The sequence below is a fragment of the Eucyclogobius newberryi genome, unplaced genomic scaffold, assembly GCF_026437365.1.
Source record: "Eucyclogobius newberryi isolate DKJ021-1_F unplaced genomic scaffold, fEucNew1.0.hap1 SCAF_15, whole genome shotgun sequence".
In the NCBI taxonomy this organism is placed as follows: domain Eukaryota; kingdom Metazoa; phylum Chordata; class Actinopteri; order Gobiiformes; family Gobiidae; genus Eucyclogobius; species Eucyclogobius newberryi.
Window position 1 is genome coordinate 20,693,419 of NW_027315779.1, and position 16,110 is coordinate 20,709,528.

A 16,110-nucleotide genomic window follows, 5' to 3' on the forward strand; every position below is an offset into this window, starting at 1 on the left:
TTCAATTGTTATATAATTTAGTCCACCTAACCCAAACTTTTGAAATAAAACAAAGCTGCAGTTAAAGGTGCATAATTTAACTTTTCTGGTGGAGGATACACCACCTGCTGGTCTCCATGGAAATGTGACAGCTTTGTGTGGGATGTTCCACAGTATGGCATTAAAAATATATTTCATTTTTTTTACAGGTGTTATTATTATCAAATATTACCTTGAAAAACATGCATTGTTAACCTGAGTGGTGTCGCCTCTCCACAGATTTGACCTGTAACTTGACCTGGTGTCATCACCAGCTTGTAAATTGTTTGAAAATGTTTTTAAAAAGGGGGGCCTTTCTGTGTGCAGTTTGCATGTTCTCCCTGTGTCCCCATGGTGAATAAACAGGGCGATATGTTTTTTGTTATACTATGGAACCTTCTATGGAGACAAAGCAATGACATCTCCATGAAGACAAGCAGGTGGCAGACCTTCCACTAGAACAAGAGGTTGGAGAGTATTCATGTCTGTCACATGGTCATATTTAAACTCCCAAGCCCAGACATATGGTCACTTTTTTCCTGTAAGCCGAAAATTCTTACATTCAATTTAATATAAAAGGTTTCTGGGATATTCACTGTTTGTGAAAGAAATATCCAAAGAGAAAATCCACAAATGTTGAACGTTATCATCATTTGTTACAGATTGGCTGCACAAACATGCAATATTAATCTTATGGCTTATTTAAAGTCCTTTCTACTAGACCTGTCACAATAACTCATTTTAAAGTGCTGAGGAAAAAACAATGATATACACCCTGATTTTATACCCTCTGACTCAATCACCCAAAAGATGCGTGATTGAAGATTGAATCACATCTTTGGTTTTAAATTATGGCACCACTTTCTGAACCTATTCTGCCAAAATAGTGTCCTTTTGGTTTATTTATACTGACAGAAGATGTTGAAGTATGTCCCATTTGAAGTTTCATATGGGTAGGCCCAGTACTTAAACAGACATGAATCACATAAACCAGGTCAACAAATCTGCAATCTGACAGTTAAAAGACAAATCCCATCATTTTACTTGAAGCATGGGGTTACTCCAGGTGAATCATCAAGTGCATTTCCGCTCTCTCTTTAAAATATATACATTCTTATATTCCAGTACAGTGTAACAGCAGGGATCTCTGGCAGTTGTAATCTTCTAAATATTTGTCTTCTTGAACTCCATTTCTGTTCATTGTTCCTGACAAAGCGTTCAAATGGGGTGTTTTCCTGTTTTGATTCCAGCTTCTCAGTGAAACAGAGCCTGGTTTCCTTTGATCAAACACCCATTGGTGCGTTGCCCACTCTCCGCCCCAGTACAGTGCCTCTTCAATGTTCACGGCTCCTTAATGAAGTTTGACCCTTCACCTTGAACTTGAGCGAGCCGAGATAACCACAGAGGCTCTGACGGACATAACATTTTAATTAGAATGTTTTTTAAACTAATCAGTGTGTCTTATATCGCAAACATTAATATGAAAACAATAATGTCGCAGTAGAAGACTATTATGGCAGCAAAAAATACTAAAGCAATTTTTTTTTTTTTTTAGATGAACTCCCAGTGATTTTCTCCAATAACAGGTAGTTAATCTGTAAGCACACACAGAGCCCTCCCAACTCTAGAGGAAGGAAGGAAAACTGGCTTATCAGAAACTTGACCAAATATGGTGAGGTGAAACTACCAAGTGTATGAAGTAATGCCCAATGAGAGGTGGAGCTTGGGCTTTTTTTTTTTTTTTTTTTTTTTTCAGCTTTAATTTTAAAAGCAGTGAGGGTACACAACTTGGAATAAAACCAAGAATTTCATCTGATCCTAAGTGGCAGAGAAATAGAAGAGGTGCATTAGTATTGGTGGAGACTGGTGGTTCTGGCCTAATTGAAATGCTAATTTGGGGCCGTGATGTCAGCTGAGACTTCATGCTGCACAGGATGAAGAGCAAAACAGAGAGTCAGCTTTTCTTAGAACTTAATACCCGTGTATAGCCACAAAAAGAGTAATTTTATTTGAAAAACTATATGTATATGAAGTACAACGCAACTGTCTGGAAAGGAATGCTGCCACCTGTTTGAATATTTGTACATGTTGCACAAACAAGTGTAATATTTCTACTGCTACGTGTCAAAGGTTACTGCACTGGTCCGACAGGTGACTGTGCAAATACGACATCTCTGTCTTACTGCAAACACCTTTACTACTTCAGTAACAGTAACGCAATAAAAGTCGGGATCTTTTCAAATCAAAGTAGAACTGTGCATAGTGCTTGTCTGTTTGCTTACAGGGAGGTCCGTAAAATTCCTCTACAACCTCAGGCTAGTGTTTGCTGGACTGTAACCGGTTTAAAACAATGGGAATTCTGTCTGATAACAATAGGTGGAAATGCAGCTGTGAGGAGTGTGTGAATAACACATCCACTGATGAGCCACTAGAGAAATAGAGGAATAAAAGAATGGTTACTTGGAAAATGTGATAACCTTTTAGGCATATATGTTATTGTTTACTTTTGCATTTCATTCATTAAAATGTCACTGCTGCGCTCCGTTTCCTGTAGGCTGCTCCCACTCTGCCTGCCTCTCCCTCCTTTCCTTGCTCAACCTGCTTATCTGAACTGGGCAGGGCTCAGTATACTCACAGCACAAGGGGAGGGCCTTGTCTGCTTTCAATCAATAACCTCTGGAATTCAGAAATACAAGTAGGTCCTGTCTGTGGCAGGCTGTACCACACTCGAGAAGGCGGGCTTCCAGGCGCACTAGACGAAATCCTCTATCTGCTTCACAACTTCTTTCCCACAAGTCTGCCACAGTTGAGAGTTCACCGCCACAATGGCTGACCACACATCTTCAGACTACTTTAGCTGCTCTCTGTGCCTCAACCTGCTGCGGGACCCTGTGGCTATTCCCTGTGGGCACAGTTTTTGTATGGACTGCATCAGCGGCTACTGGAACGAGGCCGACTACACAGGGATTTACATTTGTCCACAATGTAAGATCACATTCACCCAGAGGCCTGTCCTGCGGCCCAACGCCACTCTGAGCATGGTGGCCGAAAAAATCAAGAAGAGTGGAAACCTGACTGTCAACTCCACACAGGGCAACAGTGTCGCTGGTCCAACTGATGTCCCATGTGATTTTTGCTCTGGGAAAAAACTAAAGGCAGTGAAGTCCTGTCTGAACTGTCTGGCATCTTATTGCGAAAAGCACCTGAAGCCTCATTATGAGTCAGCCACATTTAAGAGACACAAGCTGGTGGATGAGCTGGGGAACCTGGACAGGAAGATCTGCCCTCAGCACCAGAAATCCCTGGAGCTCTTCTGCCGGACAGACCAGATGTGCATCTGTGCCCTGTGTACTGTCAGTGAGCACAGGGGCCACGACCTAGTGTCAGCTGAGGCAGAGAGGGGCGAGAAACAGGTAAGAAATATTTCTGATTCCTCTTTTACTTGTGGTTTTAAAAAGAGAAGTGTGACTGAGCTCACGCCTCTGGCTGTTTGCGCACTTGACTCTTTAGGCAAACACAGCCTTAATTATCACAGTGAAAGCAAGTTGTTGTTTTTTTCAAACTTCTGCTCTTGCACCACAAATAGCAATTGTACTTTGCCCCTTTTCACCCATGTTATCAGCTCCCCTGGCAGGTTTTCACCGCCAAAACAAATTCAGCTTTCTGATTCGCTGTTTCAAAGTCGGGGGAGTATCTTACTTATCACAAGCTGCTTTCAGAGTTTGTGTTGTTCCAGCTGTGGGATAGATACACAGAAAGTTCCTCTCCTTCAACATACTGTGCTGGTTCCCACCTGTGGGGGTGGGCCTGTGTAGTCAAGTGATGATTGCCAGGGAGTCAAGGCCTTCGAAAGCACATGATCATGTAGCACTCACATACCTTACATTACAGCCATGCATGCTCAAGTGATGGAACAATGCCTGTAAAGCAAAACAAGATAAGACCGTTTCAGATATACAACATTCTGTGGTTAACAGTGCCGTGGATGAGTAACCAGGTGGGAGGGTGCTTTTATGGCATGCTGATATATGGGCTAAAGGGTTTTAAGGCTTGCTGAAGGAATAAGTCATCAGTTTGTTTCCCCCTGCTACACTCTGAATCTGGTTTCTCTCATACGGAGATTTACAACCTGACTCTCCAACACATCTCATTTGCTCTTCCCCCCCCTCTCATGTTCATCATCCCCCCTCCCGAGATTCCCAACATTCCTCAAGCTTATCTTGAAGAATGGGTTGGTGGGCTCGAGTAAAATGCGGAATTAGAAAAGCCGTCTATTGGGCTTGTCACTGCAGTGTGCTCCTTGAAACATCTTTTTAAAAGTCAGACAGCAGCAGATTCACATTCCTGAAATGACCGGGATGCCATCAGAGATTTTTCAGCCCCCCTTTCTCTGAGCGTATTAAGGAGTAGGGTTTATTAAATGGCAAAGGGCCCCTCTGCATATACTTTGATGAGAAAGAATGTTAAGTCTTATACAACTGAGGCCAATACAGTGAAGCAAAAACAAACCACAGCTGATACATTTTACATGATTTTGTGTTGAAAAAACACAGTGTAAATTCATGAAAGCTTCCATTGTAGTCAGTTTGCTTTGATAGGGTCTCACAAATGTTCAAAGCAGGTGCAAGTAATTCTTCTTTCTTCTTTTTTACAGAAACTTTTGGGAATCTCCCAAGCTGAGATAAAGCAAAAATGCCAGGAGCGAATGAAGGAACTGGAAGAACTGAAGACTACTGTGGATTCTCTAAAAGTATGGAACTGTATTTTATCATAGACACAAATATGTAAGGGTGTTGTGACGTCAGATGCTTATTGTGTATGAGACTAACATCCTGGATTTCCTGGGCAGAACTCGGCGCAAAGAGCCATGGTAGAGAGCCAGAAAATGTTCGAGGACATGATTCGCTCGATTGAGAGGATGAGGTCAGAGGTCACCAAACTGATCGGTATCAACGAAAAGGCCGCCTTTAACCAGGCCGAGGCTTTAATTGAGAGACTGGAGCAGGAGATTGATGAACTGAAAAAGAAGGAAACTGGACTTAAGCAGCTTTACAGCACAGAGGACCACATACACTTTTTACAGGTAACATGTGACCTCCAGGCTTCAGAAACCCACCAAAGAAATGCTATTCTGATGTAGTCATATTTGCTGTTGTATTCTTTTTCATTAGAATTTCAATTACCTCTGCACCCCCACTGATGATGGCTTCATACCAAGAGTAACGGTAAACCCAGACTTCTCCTTTAGCACTGTCAGGAAGGCTGTGGCTGAGATCAAAGACCGACTGGAGGAGTTTGGCAGAGAGGAGTTGCTGAAGATCTCCAAGTCAGGTCTGACCAATGAAGCTTAGAACAGAGAAGAAAAAGTATAGTTTTTCTATAAAAGGGGCTAATTGATGCTGATTGTATGTCACAGTGAATGATGTCCCAGTCTATACCACAGAAAGCAGAACACTTGACCGAAGGAGCAGAGGTGAGTGTTATCAGGTGTTTTATAAATATTTTGCTGGCTAATGTGGAGAACAGAGACTGTTGTAAATTAATAGAAATGGGAGTAGTGTGACATCATGATAATAGATGACGGAGAAACAGTGGGAGTATGGTCATGTTAACATTGTGTGTTTTGTTTCCAGGCAAAGAGATGATAACGGTGGACAGCATGCCCATGACGCCAGAGCCTAAGAACAGAGGAGACTTTTTAAAATGTATGCAGCGTTATTGCTTAACAATGACTAATAATGAGCTTATGTAATTTTGCATTCTTATTTGTTCCTTTTAGATTTTTGCCAATTAAAACTGGACCCAAACACAGCTTACAGAGAGCTATACATCTCTGACAGCAGTAGAAAAGTCATCCGCACCAGGGATCTTCAGGCTTATGCGGACACCCCAGAGAGATTTGACAGCTTTGCTCAAGTGCTGTGCCGTGAAGCTCTTTCCAGTGGTCGCTTCTACTGGGAGATTGAGTGGAGCGGGGAGTTCTCCATTGGTGTGGCCTACAAAAGCCTCAGCCGTAAAGGCAAAGGCTCACTGTGTCTGCTGGGATACAATGACAAGTCCTGGAGCCTGCTCTGCTCTGACTCTGGTTACTCTGCCTGGCACAACAGAGTGGACAAGGCAGTCAGTGGCCCACATTCTCCCAGGATCGGGGTGTACCTGGACCACACAGCCGGTGTAGTGGCCTTTTATGCCATTAGCAGTAGCATGACCCTCCTGCACAGGTTTGAGGCCAACTTTGTGGAACCAGTCTACCCTGGCTTTGGCGTTGGAACATCTGTGAAGATTTGTAACGTCAAATAAGAACAACCATATTTATAAAATATATCAGTTATGCCATTGCTTTTATACAGACTTTCATTACAGCAATACTATAGAAAATAAACTATTTTACTCAAACTTCATTCATCACTTTTTTCTTTTTTTTTATATGTATATACATGTAGAGTTTTATTAACTTGTCACTGCATTTAAGTTTGTCTTTTCATGTTCAGAACAATATTTGACACAATATAAAATGTGTAAGAGTAATTTTCCTGGCACCTGCCCTTTTGACCATAAACAGGCCATAGTATGATTGACTACCAGTCACTGCTTGGTCAAGTACTCATCTGTTCCTGCTATATTCCAATTAATTGTTTAGCATTTTTTTTTTCTACTTAAACTAATTTAATTTGTTTACCAGTGTATAAATCACTTATTTTGTAACAGTTGAAAAATAAAGAGCTGGATGAATATAGTCTGTCCTCATTCATTCAAATTTCTGTGTTAACATTTTTTTTTACAATTGTTTGTGTTGCCAGGATTTAAAAATGACAGCCCACTGGAACTGCAAATGGCAACAACAAATGCCATTTGAGTTCCAATTAATATTTCAATCAAACTAAATAGGTAAAATACATTTAATTAGAATTTGAGAACGAGACTAAATCAGGCCTTTTTGTTGTACCATGTGACACCATCTGTTATGGAAATAAGTATGCATCATAGGGTAGATGATTTATATTTGGTGCGTAGGTGTTATTTTTTCCAATAGTTGTGACGCTACAATCTTGCATGCATTACATGTTTTGACCACAAGATGGTGTAGTGGAGCAAATGAAACACTGCGAGGCATTGACTCATGTACAGTATTGATACAATTGGCAAAAACCTCAAATGGTTCCTTTGGCCATCACTCTGCCGGGTTATGAGCACTTCTAAACACTGCAGTTCACTTTATGCACTACATCTGTAAATTTACCTGCACATTGTGTACATAGCAAGACTATTTTTATCTTATAGTAAATTATAAAAAATGTCATCAATGCATGCCCCATTTGATTCTATACATCTTGTTTTCATTATTGTTCATTGTTGTATGTTGCACTGAATCACCAAAGCAAGTTCCTATGTTTGGGAATATTGTTCAATGACAAAGGCTCTGGTGCACGGTACCCTTAAACAGTACCCAGCCCCAAACACCACACTTAACACATTTTGTAATAAACAGACATTACAATTCTGAAACTGCTGTGATTTTCTCCAATAAAAAAGCTTCAGAAAATAAAGTGACCATAAAACCAATATAATTCAATATTTATTGATTCCCAGTTTTAATGGAATTTGAGCATAAAACGCTCAGAACAGAAATGTAAACAGTCTAGACATCAAACATCATAACCAACAATGCCTCCTTTGCCGATGCACTCTCCAATATAGAACCACATCATCACTTCTGTCGCCACCAGTCCATTTCTGAAGGCGTCCTGTGGGGCACAAGAACAAGACCATCAGTGCGGTGAAGTGACTATATGAACATAACTTAATAAATAATAATGAACATACTCTAACTGTGGTTTGACCCAGTCGTCCTGATTGAAAAGCCTTGATGAGGTTAGTTGCCCCTTCAATGGCTTTAGGGATCTCAGCAGGGGAAGGGGGAACAAGTTCAACACGGGCGTAATGCCAAAAGGTGGCAAGTCTAGGTTTGGAGTAGGTGACAGCGGCTGAGAGAGAAAAACAACAATAGGTTAGGTTTGATGACAGATTTCAGAGTTTCCATTATTGTGGGAGAAAACACCGAGATACTGTGACCAAACAACAGTGAAATCTTTAATATTCTTTAATTCCCTTTGTCTAACATGGTACTGTCCTTCAACTTTGTGAACAGCTTCACAAAACTGAACTTACTAAAGAAGAAAAAATAAAGTTAAATGGGACTAAAGCATACATTGAACAAAAAAAACTTACAATTTGCTTCTAAAATTGTCGCGATTAGAATTTTTCTGTTACGATACGATTAACTATATTGTGACCTGAATAATATTACGATTATCGCTTCACGTAAAAGTCTTGAGAGCCCCGGTTAAGTTACACTTCCAAGTTTGAGAATATGTTAAACGTGATTAAACATATATGCTGTATGATCTGTGGATAATAAGCATTGCATCAAAATAATCAATAAACCAAAACAACCAATGAAGGTAGTAGCTAACGTGAGGTTGGCTCGCGTCAGCAGGAGCTAGCCACACGACAAACAAATGTACTTGCGTAATTTACTGTTCAATGCACTTATGGGAATAAAACAATGTACAGTAACTTACCGCCGAGTAAAGTTGGTACTTTGGCCACCAGTTTTTGCGCTGCTTGGGCCATGTTGAAGCTCTGTCTTGTGCTAGCGTTAGCCTGAATGTCACCTCCAGCAGAAGGACCCTAGGCGTGACCACAATACTGCCTGTACTAAAAAAAGCCGCTGTAGCGTAGTCGCCCCATGAGTCGCCCACCGAAATTGTGATGGACACCAGCAGCAGTGACTTATTTTCTGGTTAAAAAGACTATAGTTCATAGGATTTTCTGGTTGTATGTTTTATTTGTAAACCCATCTCAACACGAGAAAGGTGTAATATACTGGAATAAAATATCGTTTCACTACTTCCAACTTTGGACCAACAGAGGGCAGAAGAAACAAAATGCACTAAAAGCATAGACCAAAAAGTTCAAAAGCAGCAACAACGACTCAAATGATGAAAAAAAGAAGAAACAAACAAACAAACAAACAAAACATATATATATATATATATATATATATATATATATATATATATATATATATAATTTATTTATTTATTGTGGTTTGGTCAAAAACAAAAGGCGCTCAACATTCAAGCACAAAACAAAATTAGAGATACATTTATGTTATTTGACCAGGTGTAGGCAGAAGCCAAGGCTTATTGTGCCTACCCTTCTCTCAAACTCTCAACATTGGTGGACATTTTATAGTACACAAGCGGACAGTTCATCGACTCACAAGTATCCTCCACAAGCACTCCAAGTTTTATAACAATCTGATAAATATTTTTCTATGATTATTTTCTTAAAGATCCTTTTAAACTGAAATAAAGAAGTAGCATTTTTTAATTCATCGCAATAATTGTTTCATAATTTAACTTCTTTACTAGACAAACAATGTTCCCTCAGCGTGGTTCTCACATAAGGTCTGTCAAACATACACGCTCTCCTCAAATTATATTTACTTTTTTTATTATTTGGCTCCACCAATCAATAAATGTATTTATTTCAAACCTGCACATATAGTTCACATAAAACATTAGCTGTAGGTATTTAAAATTGATATCAAATAGTGCCAACTAAAATTACCTTTATTTTAGAAAAAAAAATACATGATGATCCATTTCCCCCAAACAACACAATACAGCCTTGTTCCCCAGAGCACCCATTTCTGTAAATGTTCATTCACAAATACGTCTCATCATCCTCCTGCCAATGACAAAATGTTTCCTGATCAGTTTATTAACATGAGTAAACACAAATTCAATTCTGCTGTTTACATTTCATTAGAAAACTTTCAGAAAGCACACGTTACCTGATTGGAGCAGGGCTCAGGGCCTGGCTTTTTTGGGTCACTTTTCTGCACAACTCGTAGTGACACAGATTTGTCTTTTTTCATCAGCATATTTACATCTTCCAGAGTTTTCTCCTCCACACTGTACCCATTAACCTCCAACAATAAATCCCCTTCAAGTAGTCCTGCTTTCTGCCCAGGACCACCATCCACAACCTAAGCATACATGACAGTTACTCTGCTGTACTATGTTATAGCATTAGGAAATGAAAAACATTTGTCGTGTTAACCTGGCTGATGAGTGTTCCAGGCACATTTGGAACCGAACTGACATTAAAGCCAAAACCCAGAGATCCTTTTTGGACAGTGCAGACTCTGGGCTTGCCGTTTTCCTTATCTACATTTATCATAGCGGCTGGTACACTGCTATCTTGTTCTAGAACCATGGCCTCTTCACAGAAAAGCAAAGGAGATAGACCCAACTGTAAAATAAATAAATTATTAGTTTTAACTTCAATCAGTCAGGAATGATCTCTATATATGCCAATGCAAAAAGCCTGCCTTGGAGTAAAAGTCCAGTCCTTTGGGTGTAATAGTGGTAAGAGTGACTGTTTGTCTACTCTGTTTAATTATGTCTACAATCTCTTCATGTTTCAGAGACTCCACTGCCTCTTCATTTACTTCTAACAGCAGGTCTCCATCTCGTATCCCGGCCTTCTCAGCTGGGCCATCAAGGTCCATCTCACGCAAAACATGAGCTAGAAAATCAGCATGGTCACTACTCAACTGTAAATCCAAGAATAAATGTCTCTTGCAATCTTACCAATACGGCCCGATGGATGCTTTTCCAGGCGCAGTCGAAAGCCATAGCCATCTTTACCTGGCACCAAGTTGAGTTTTCTGGCTATAAATGGGAGGTTATGCGGTGTAGCCATAGCTGGGAGGATGGGTATGCGCTGGGAGTTATAGTATTTCTCACTCTCAGCATCAACCACCAGAATAGTGAGCTGACTGCCACCTTTTTTCAACTGCAATAATAATGAATGTAAATGTGTCAAGGTGAAATGTGTTAGTGAAATATAATTCACAATACCATCGTGCTTATGGCAGAGTGTGTCAGATCTTCTACAGTTGCTCCATTCATCCAGACAAGCCGATCTCCCTTGCACACTCCAGCCTTCTCAGCTGCTCCTCCAGTGACCAGGTTCACAGTGTAATGGCCCTTCTGCCCTATAGAGCAAAGGGAGAGCAATTATACAGTATCTTAAGTAAGTAATGAACTTGGGACTACCTTCCACAGCAGTGAAACTCATTCCCAGACCAGACACAGGGTCCTTGTTGATGTGACATAGTCTTGGAAATTTAAAGCCCTCACATTTGGTGACCAAGGCCAGATGTTTAAGGTCATGACCTTCTGACTTGGACTGTTCATAGTCATCTCCACTCAACACCAATAAAGACATTTGATTTCCACTTAACCTCATCCTCTTTGAAACCTGTTCAAAATCATACACAGTTTTCAGTCTTTCAACATGCCCTGGTAAACACTGAAACATTTGTATCTCTCACTTCTTTGTGTGAAACATCGTCCACAAAGCTGCAGTTGACTTCCAGAAGTCTGTCTCCATCCCTGAGCCCACTACGCTCAGCAATGCCCCCTGATGCTATATTTCCGAGGATGTGGCCGGGTCGTCCCTGCTCCACTCGGAGGTAGAAGCCATACAACTCCCCCTGTTTTTGCTTGAGAACACACAAGCGTGGGCAGGGTGACGCAGAGTCTGACAAGAGATGTAAAACACTAAAGTATTATTATCTGACAATGCCGTATTATCAAATTGTTCCGAGTAGGTACCTCTGTCTTCTGTGATGACCATGATGGGATTATCTATTCCCTCTTTCGGATTAAATCGGAATTTTCTATTGAGTCAAGAGTTAAGAAAGTACAGAAAATAGTGTCACCTAAAGAAATGTTGCTAGAGAGGCTAGACATAAGGTATTTGCATGGATTAATTTATCATAATGAACAGAAAGGTTTACAGTCTTTTAAACAGTAGAAAATTGACATAATGATAAATGTTTTGAATGGTCAATGAAATGCTTACCTTGTGAAGCCTTTGTCTACAATTCCTGTGTACAGAAAATAAAGACAAATTTCCAATTTTTCAATTCCAATTCAGATGCTGGCTAAACAGTTTGCCTGCCATTGGAAAACTTACACAGATAAGTGTTGTCTTCTGTCTGAAATACAACTGAACTGTGAGACACAGCAACAGTCACTTTGAAACCTTGACACGCAATATCAGTTTATGATAGTCATAAAACTGGGCTCGACCACATGATACATAACCCAAAGTTCTGGAACCTCCTTAAGAAAAAAGTTTCAAACTCAACCCTTTCTTTTGTTGTGGGCCTTAAGCGGTCTTAAGAAATATTGAGAGGGAACAAGTAACTATACTATAATTAGAAGCCTGAAATCCTCTAGCTCAGTGTTTCTACATGAGCATTTAGCAGGAGGTAATTGGAATAAAAGATGGTGAAATGGAATCATATTTGATTAATTAAAAACTAAACAAACTAAAACAAGAAAATGTAATAGAAATAATTGACAATACATAACTGTAGTAAATTTAATTAGTACACGGGTAGGGGTCAACCCCTCAAGACGAAAATGATTGGAAACTAACTGATAATTAATAGTTTCAGCAAGAAACTCTACACTTGCTCCATTTCTGATTTCCTTGTATATTTATAAATTATATTAATATCTCACAAAGACAACGCAAGTGTGGTTTTCTGCCCGCAGAAGCCAAGCTTGAAATTCTGGCAGCAAAGCAGTTCCACATCATCCCACTGCCACCACCAGATGTGATTGTAGGCATAGTGCTCTTTTGATCAAGAGCGGTGTTTGTTTTACAGCTGATGCAATAGACCACACATGAATCAAAATGTTAAAACGTTTTTGGCAAAACTTACAAAATAGTTTATTTCAGTGTCTTTCTTATAATTGAGACATGAACGCAGCACTTAGCTGAGGCCTGCAGGTCTTTGAATGAATTATGGTTTATTATTTGTTCTTATCATTATCTTATTATTTCTTGGATCAAAGCATAATGTCCTTTCCTCCTGTTTCTACTGCGTTGTAACAATGAAATTTCCCCTTGTGTGGACATTAAAGGATTATCTTATCTTAATGTGTGGCTAATTTGACTTTGTCTGGTGCTATTCGGATTTTTTGAACCCGTGATATAAAAGGCAATATGCCAAAGAACAAAACAAACAACAAACAAAATCCATAAAAAATCAAGAAAGGTGCAAAACTTTTTCTTGCAACTGTATGGCTGTATCATGAATAGTCAAGAACAGTATTTTCTCAACAAACCTTTCTCTTATCCCATATCTAAAGAAATGTACAACACATTGTATTTTTAGTCCAACATTTAGTGTCATTACAAAATAATAGGCTACAAAACCCTTCTAATGGACAAAACAGAACACAAATATACTGTACTTTTAACGTTATCTTTTTACTAAGCAACAGAGTCCGTGCTCCCTTGTCACAATATAACCATTTTTTGTTTGCTCAGAGTGCACAAAACAAGGTCAACTGTGAAACACATGCAACATTCTCTTCTATCCTAGCTCTTCAGCCTGTGCACTTAAGTCCAGCTAATGGCCCCCTGTTTGACTTTCCCCACTGTAAACTAGTAGAAGTTGTAGGGGGCAGTATCAGATACAATCTTTAAATATTAGACACAGTGGTTAGTTAAATCAAAACAAATAATAACTTCACAGGGATTCCCTAAAATCCTTTTCTTATGAATGTTATTTATAATTTGTCTTATAATCCTTCACAATAAAAATAATTACATAGCAATGACCTGACTTTTGACCCCGACTTTTAAACATCTCTTGCTTAAACTAGAAAATGTGTACCTTCAGTTAGAGTCTTCTTGTCCATATTTCCCATCATGACTCTTGGGACAGTGGAAGCAGATGAAAACACTTGACCAGAGAAAATGTGGATCCAGACTGCCATGAGCTTTCATATTTGTACCCAAACTCCTCCTCTGTGTCACTCATCTGGAGCTGTCCCACCTTCCCGGGAGGAGCTATCAGTCCATCAGCTGCAGCCTAACTACTCGTCTGTGGTTCATCTTCAATCCAGCTCTGGCTATATATATTGGCCCTGGCTCTCGTCTCTCTCTCACACTCCCGTGCTGGCATTATATATATATATATTTATTTCACTTCAATTTTTTATTATTTTGTGAAACACTTTTGACAAAATTATGGACTTTTTGTATTTTTATATTTCTGTTTCCAGCTTTTGTTAGAGATTTGGTCACAGCACAAAGCTCCAACCAAATTAGCCTAAAAATACTGCCATCTACTGGGAATTTTAATGTATTGTACAAAGTTGATTTCAAAGGTTACCAGTGCGTATGAACAATCACAAGAATATTTATTAAATGCTCTATACATAGAGCATTTCTTAATTTATTAATTTCACATGATTCATTGCTGCTTCATTTTACCTGCCCATCATTCACACCTGTTCCCATGGACCCCCCAGCCCAGTACCTGTGGACCCCCCAGCCCAGTACCTGTAGATCCCCAGCCCAGCACCTGAAGATCCCTCCCACCCCAGTACCTGTGGACCCCCCAGGTGGACCCCAGCCCAGCACCTGTAGATCTTCCCACCCCAGTACCCGTGGACCCCCCAGCCCAGCACCTGAAGATCCCTCCCACCCCAGTACCTGTGGACCCCCCAGGTGGACCCCAGCCCAGCACCTGTAGATCTTCCCACCCCAGTACCCGTGGACCCCTCAGCCCAGCACCTATAGATCTTCACACCCCAGTACCCGTGGACCCCCCAGCCCAGCACCTGAATATCCCTCCCACCCCAGTACCCGTGGACCCCCCAGCCCAGCACCTGTAGATCCCCAGCCCAGCGCCTGTAGATCCCTCCCACCTCAGTACCTGCTTCTGTGGAACCCACTCACCAAGAGATGTAAATTACATTTACAGTTCAACTTTGTTATGGATTAAAAGTTGATTAACAAGGTCATAATATAAACTATGTTTTAGAATATGACAGATTGTAAATGGGTTAGATGCATGCTGCCACTTTTTATGATGTACCTGTCAAGCTTAAGAAACCAGAGTCCACTAGATGGCAACATTTAGGTTGTTGGATGGTTTCACTGATCATTCTTCTGAATGAAGCTCCCAACCAGAATAATTAGATTATTCATACGTTGAAATGTGGTTTTCGTTTGAATTCTGAGCATTTTAAAAAGCATTTTCAAAACCTAAATATTCGACCTATAGTTTACATGCAAAAATGTCTAAGAATAACACTGAGCCTACCTAATATCTTTTGATATGCGATACAAGTATAATAGCAGACTGGAGCAGCAGCCTTGAGTTCAAGGTCCAAGCATCAGTTTGCTCCTAGTCATCAGATTTTGTCCTTGACACATCAGAAGACAGAGCTCCATCTGCATCCATGTCCTGAAGATCTGCAATAACAGTTGTCTTAAAGTTAACTTCCCCTCATTATATATTTCAACCACATTTAAAAATGAATTCTGTAAAACCAAGGCTGTATTTTCCTATTTGTAAAAAGCCCGAAGGCCTCCCTTTTATCATGACACACAGCCTCTCTGAGAGCAAAGTGTCTGTTTTATAGGCCTTTGATTCCATGGCAACTGCAGCGTGAATAGGTCATTCAGGATGGCCCCCACAACACTCACTGCCTCAGAAACAAGATCATCAAACAAACTGGGGCTTGAGCTGGCTTTGCACGAGAAGGACTGCTTATCAATGGTAACCCCATTAGGCTGCAGCTAAACCATTGATTCCATCTCAAATTTTAGTACAATTTAAGCATTCAGTTTGACATTGAGCAAACAGATCTGTATCTTCCAGAGGAAAATTGTGGATGCAAACATTGCAACTCAGTATCACAGGACAAAATTAGATTGGAATTATTTTTCATTTGATGGAGCCTATATGAAAGTCAGTGCAACACGTAGTTCCATGTAAATTATAGCAAAGCTTTAGTCCGTAAAGGGTGTTGCAAAATAAATTATTCATTTCCCTTTGGACTGTCAGCGCATTATTTATTTTTTTGTTTCCTTGCTTCCCCAAATTCATTTTTTTCAGCCTTGTTGCAAAAAAGTGCATTCTAACCTTCGCTAATCTACATGATTCCCTTTTTCAATTTGTCCACTAAAGCAATTATTTAG

At 40.0% G+C, this 16,110-nt stretch overlaps 3 protein-coding genes across 3 annotated transcripts; 1 reads left to right on the forward strand and 2 right to left on the reverse strand.

Moving 5' to 3' along the window:
- Positions 1-2,668: 2,668 nt before the first annotated feature.
- Positions 2,669-6,754, forward strand: ftr82 (finTRIM family, member 82). Its single transcript, XM_072446667.1, has 7 exons — positions 2,669-3,431; positions 4,673-4,768; positions 4,868-5,101; positions 5,190-5,349; positions 5,435-5,491; positions 5,652-5,723; positions 5,798-6,754. The coding sequence occupies exons 1-7, from the start codon at positions 2,844-2,846 to the stop codon at positions 6,316-6,318; spliced, it is 1,728 nt and encodes a 575-aa protein (XP_072302768.1). The 5' UTR covers positions 2,669-2,843; the 3' UTR covers positions 6,319-6,754.
- An 836-nt stretch (positions 6,755-7,590) lies between these two features.
- On the reverse strand, positions 7,591-8,729 carry atp5l (ATP synthase, H+ transporting, mitochondrial F0 complex, subunit g). Its single transcript, XM_072445579.1, has 3 exons — positions 8,601-8,729; positions 7,843-8,003; positions 7,591-7,763 (listed from the first exon to the last, which is right to left on the reverse strand). Exons 1-3 carry the CDS (start codon positions 8,650-8,652, stop codon positions 7,665-7,667), a joined length of 312 nt encoding a protein of 103 aa, XP_072301680.1. The 5' UTR covers positions 8,653-8,729; the 3' UTR covers positions 7,591-7,664.
- A 1,014-nt stretch (positions 8,730-9,743) lies between these two features.
- On the reverse strand, positions 9,744-13,885 carry nherf4b (NHERF family PDZ scaffold protein 4b). Its single transcript, XM_072446668.1, has 11 exons — positions 13,793-13,885; positions 11,962-11,986; positions 11,712-11,776; positions 11,429-11,637; positions 11,151-11,355; positions 10,953-11,089; positions 10,683-10,887; positions 10,421-10,617; positions 10,150-10,341; positions 9,881-10,075; positions 9,744-9,774 (listed from the first exon to the last, which is right to left on the reverse strand). The coding sequence occupies exons 1-11, from the start codon at positions 13,827-13,829 to the stop codon at positions 9,751-9,753; spliced, it is 1,491 nt and encodes a 496-aa protein (XP_072302769.1). The 5' UTR covers positions 13,830-13,885; the 3' UTR covers positions 9,744-9,750.
- Positions 13,886-16,110: the final 2,225 nt, after the last annotated feature.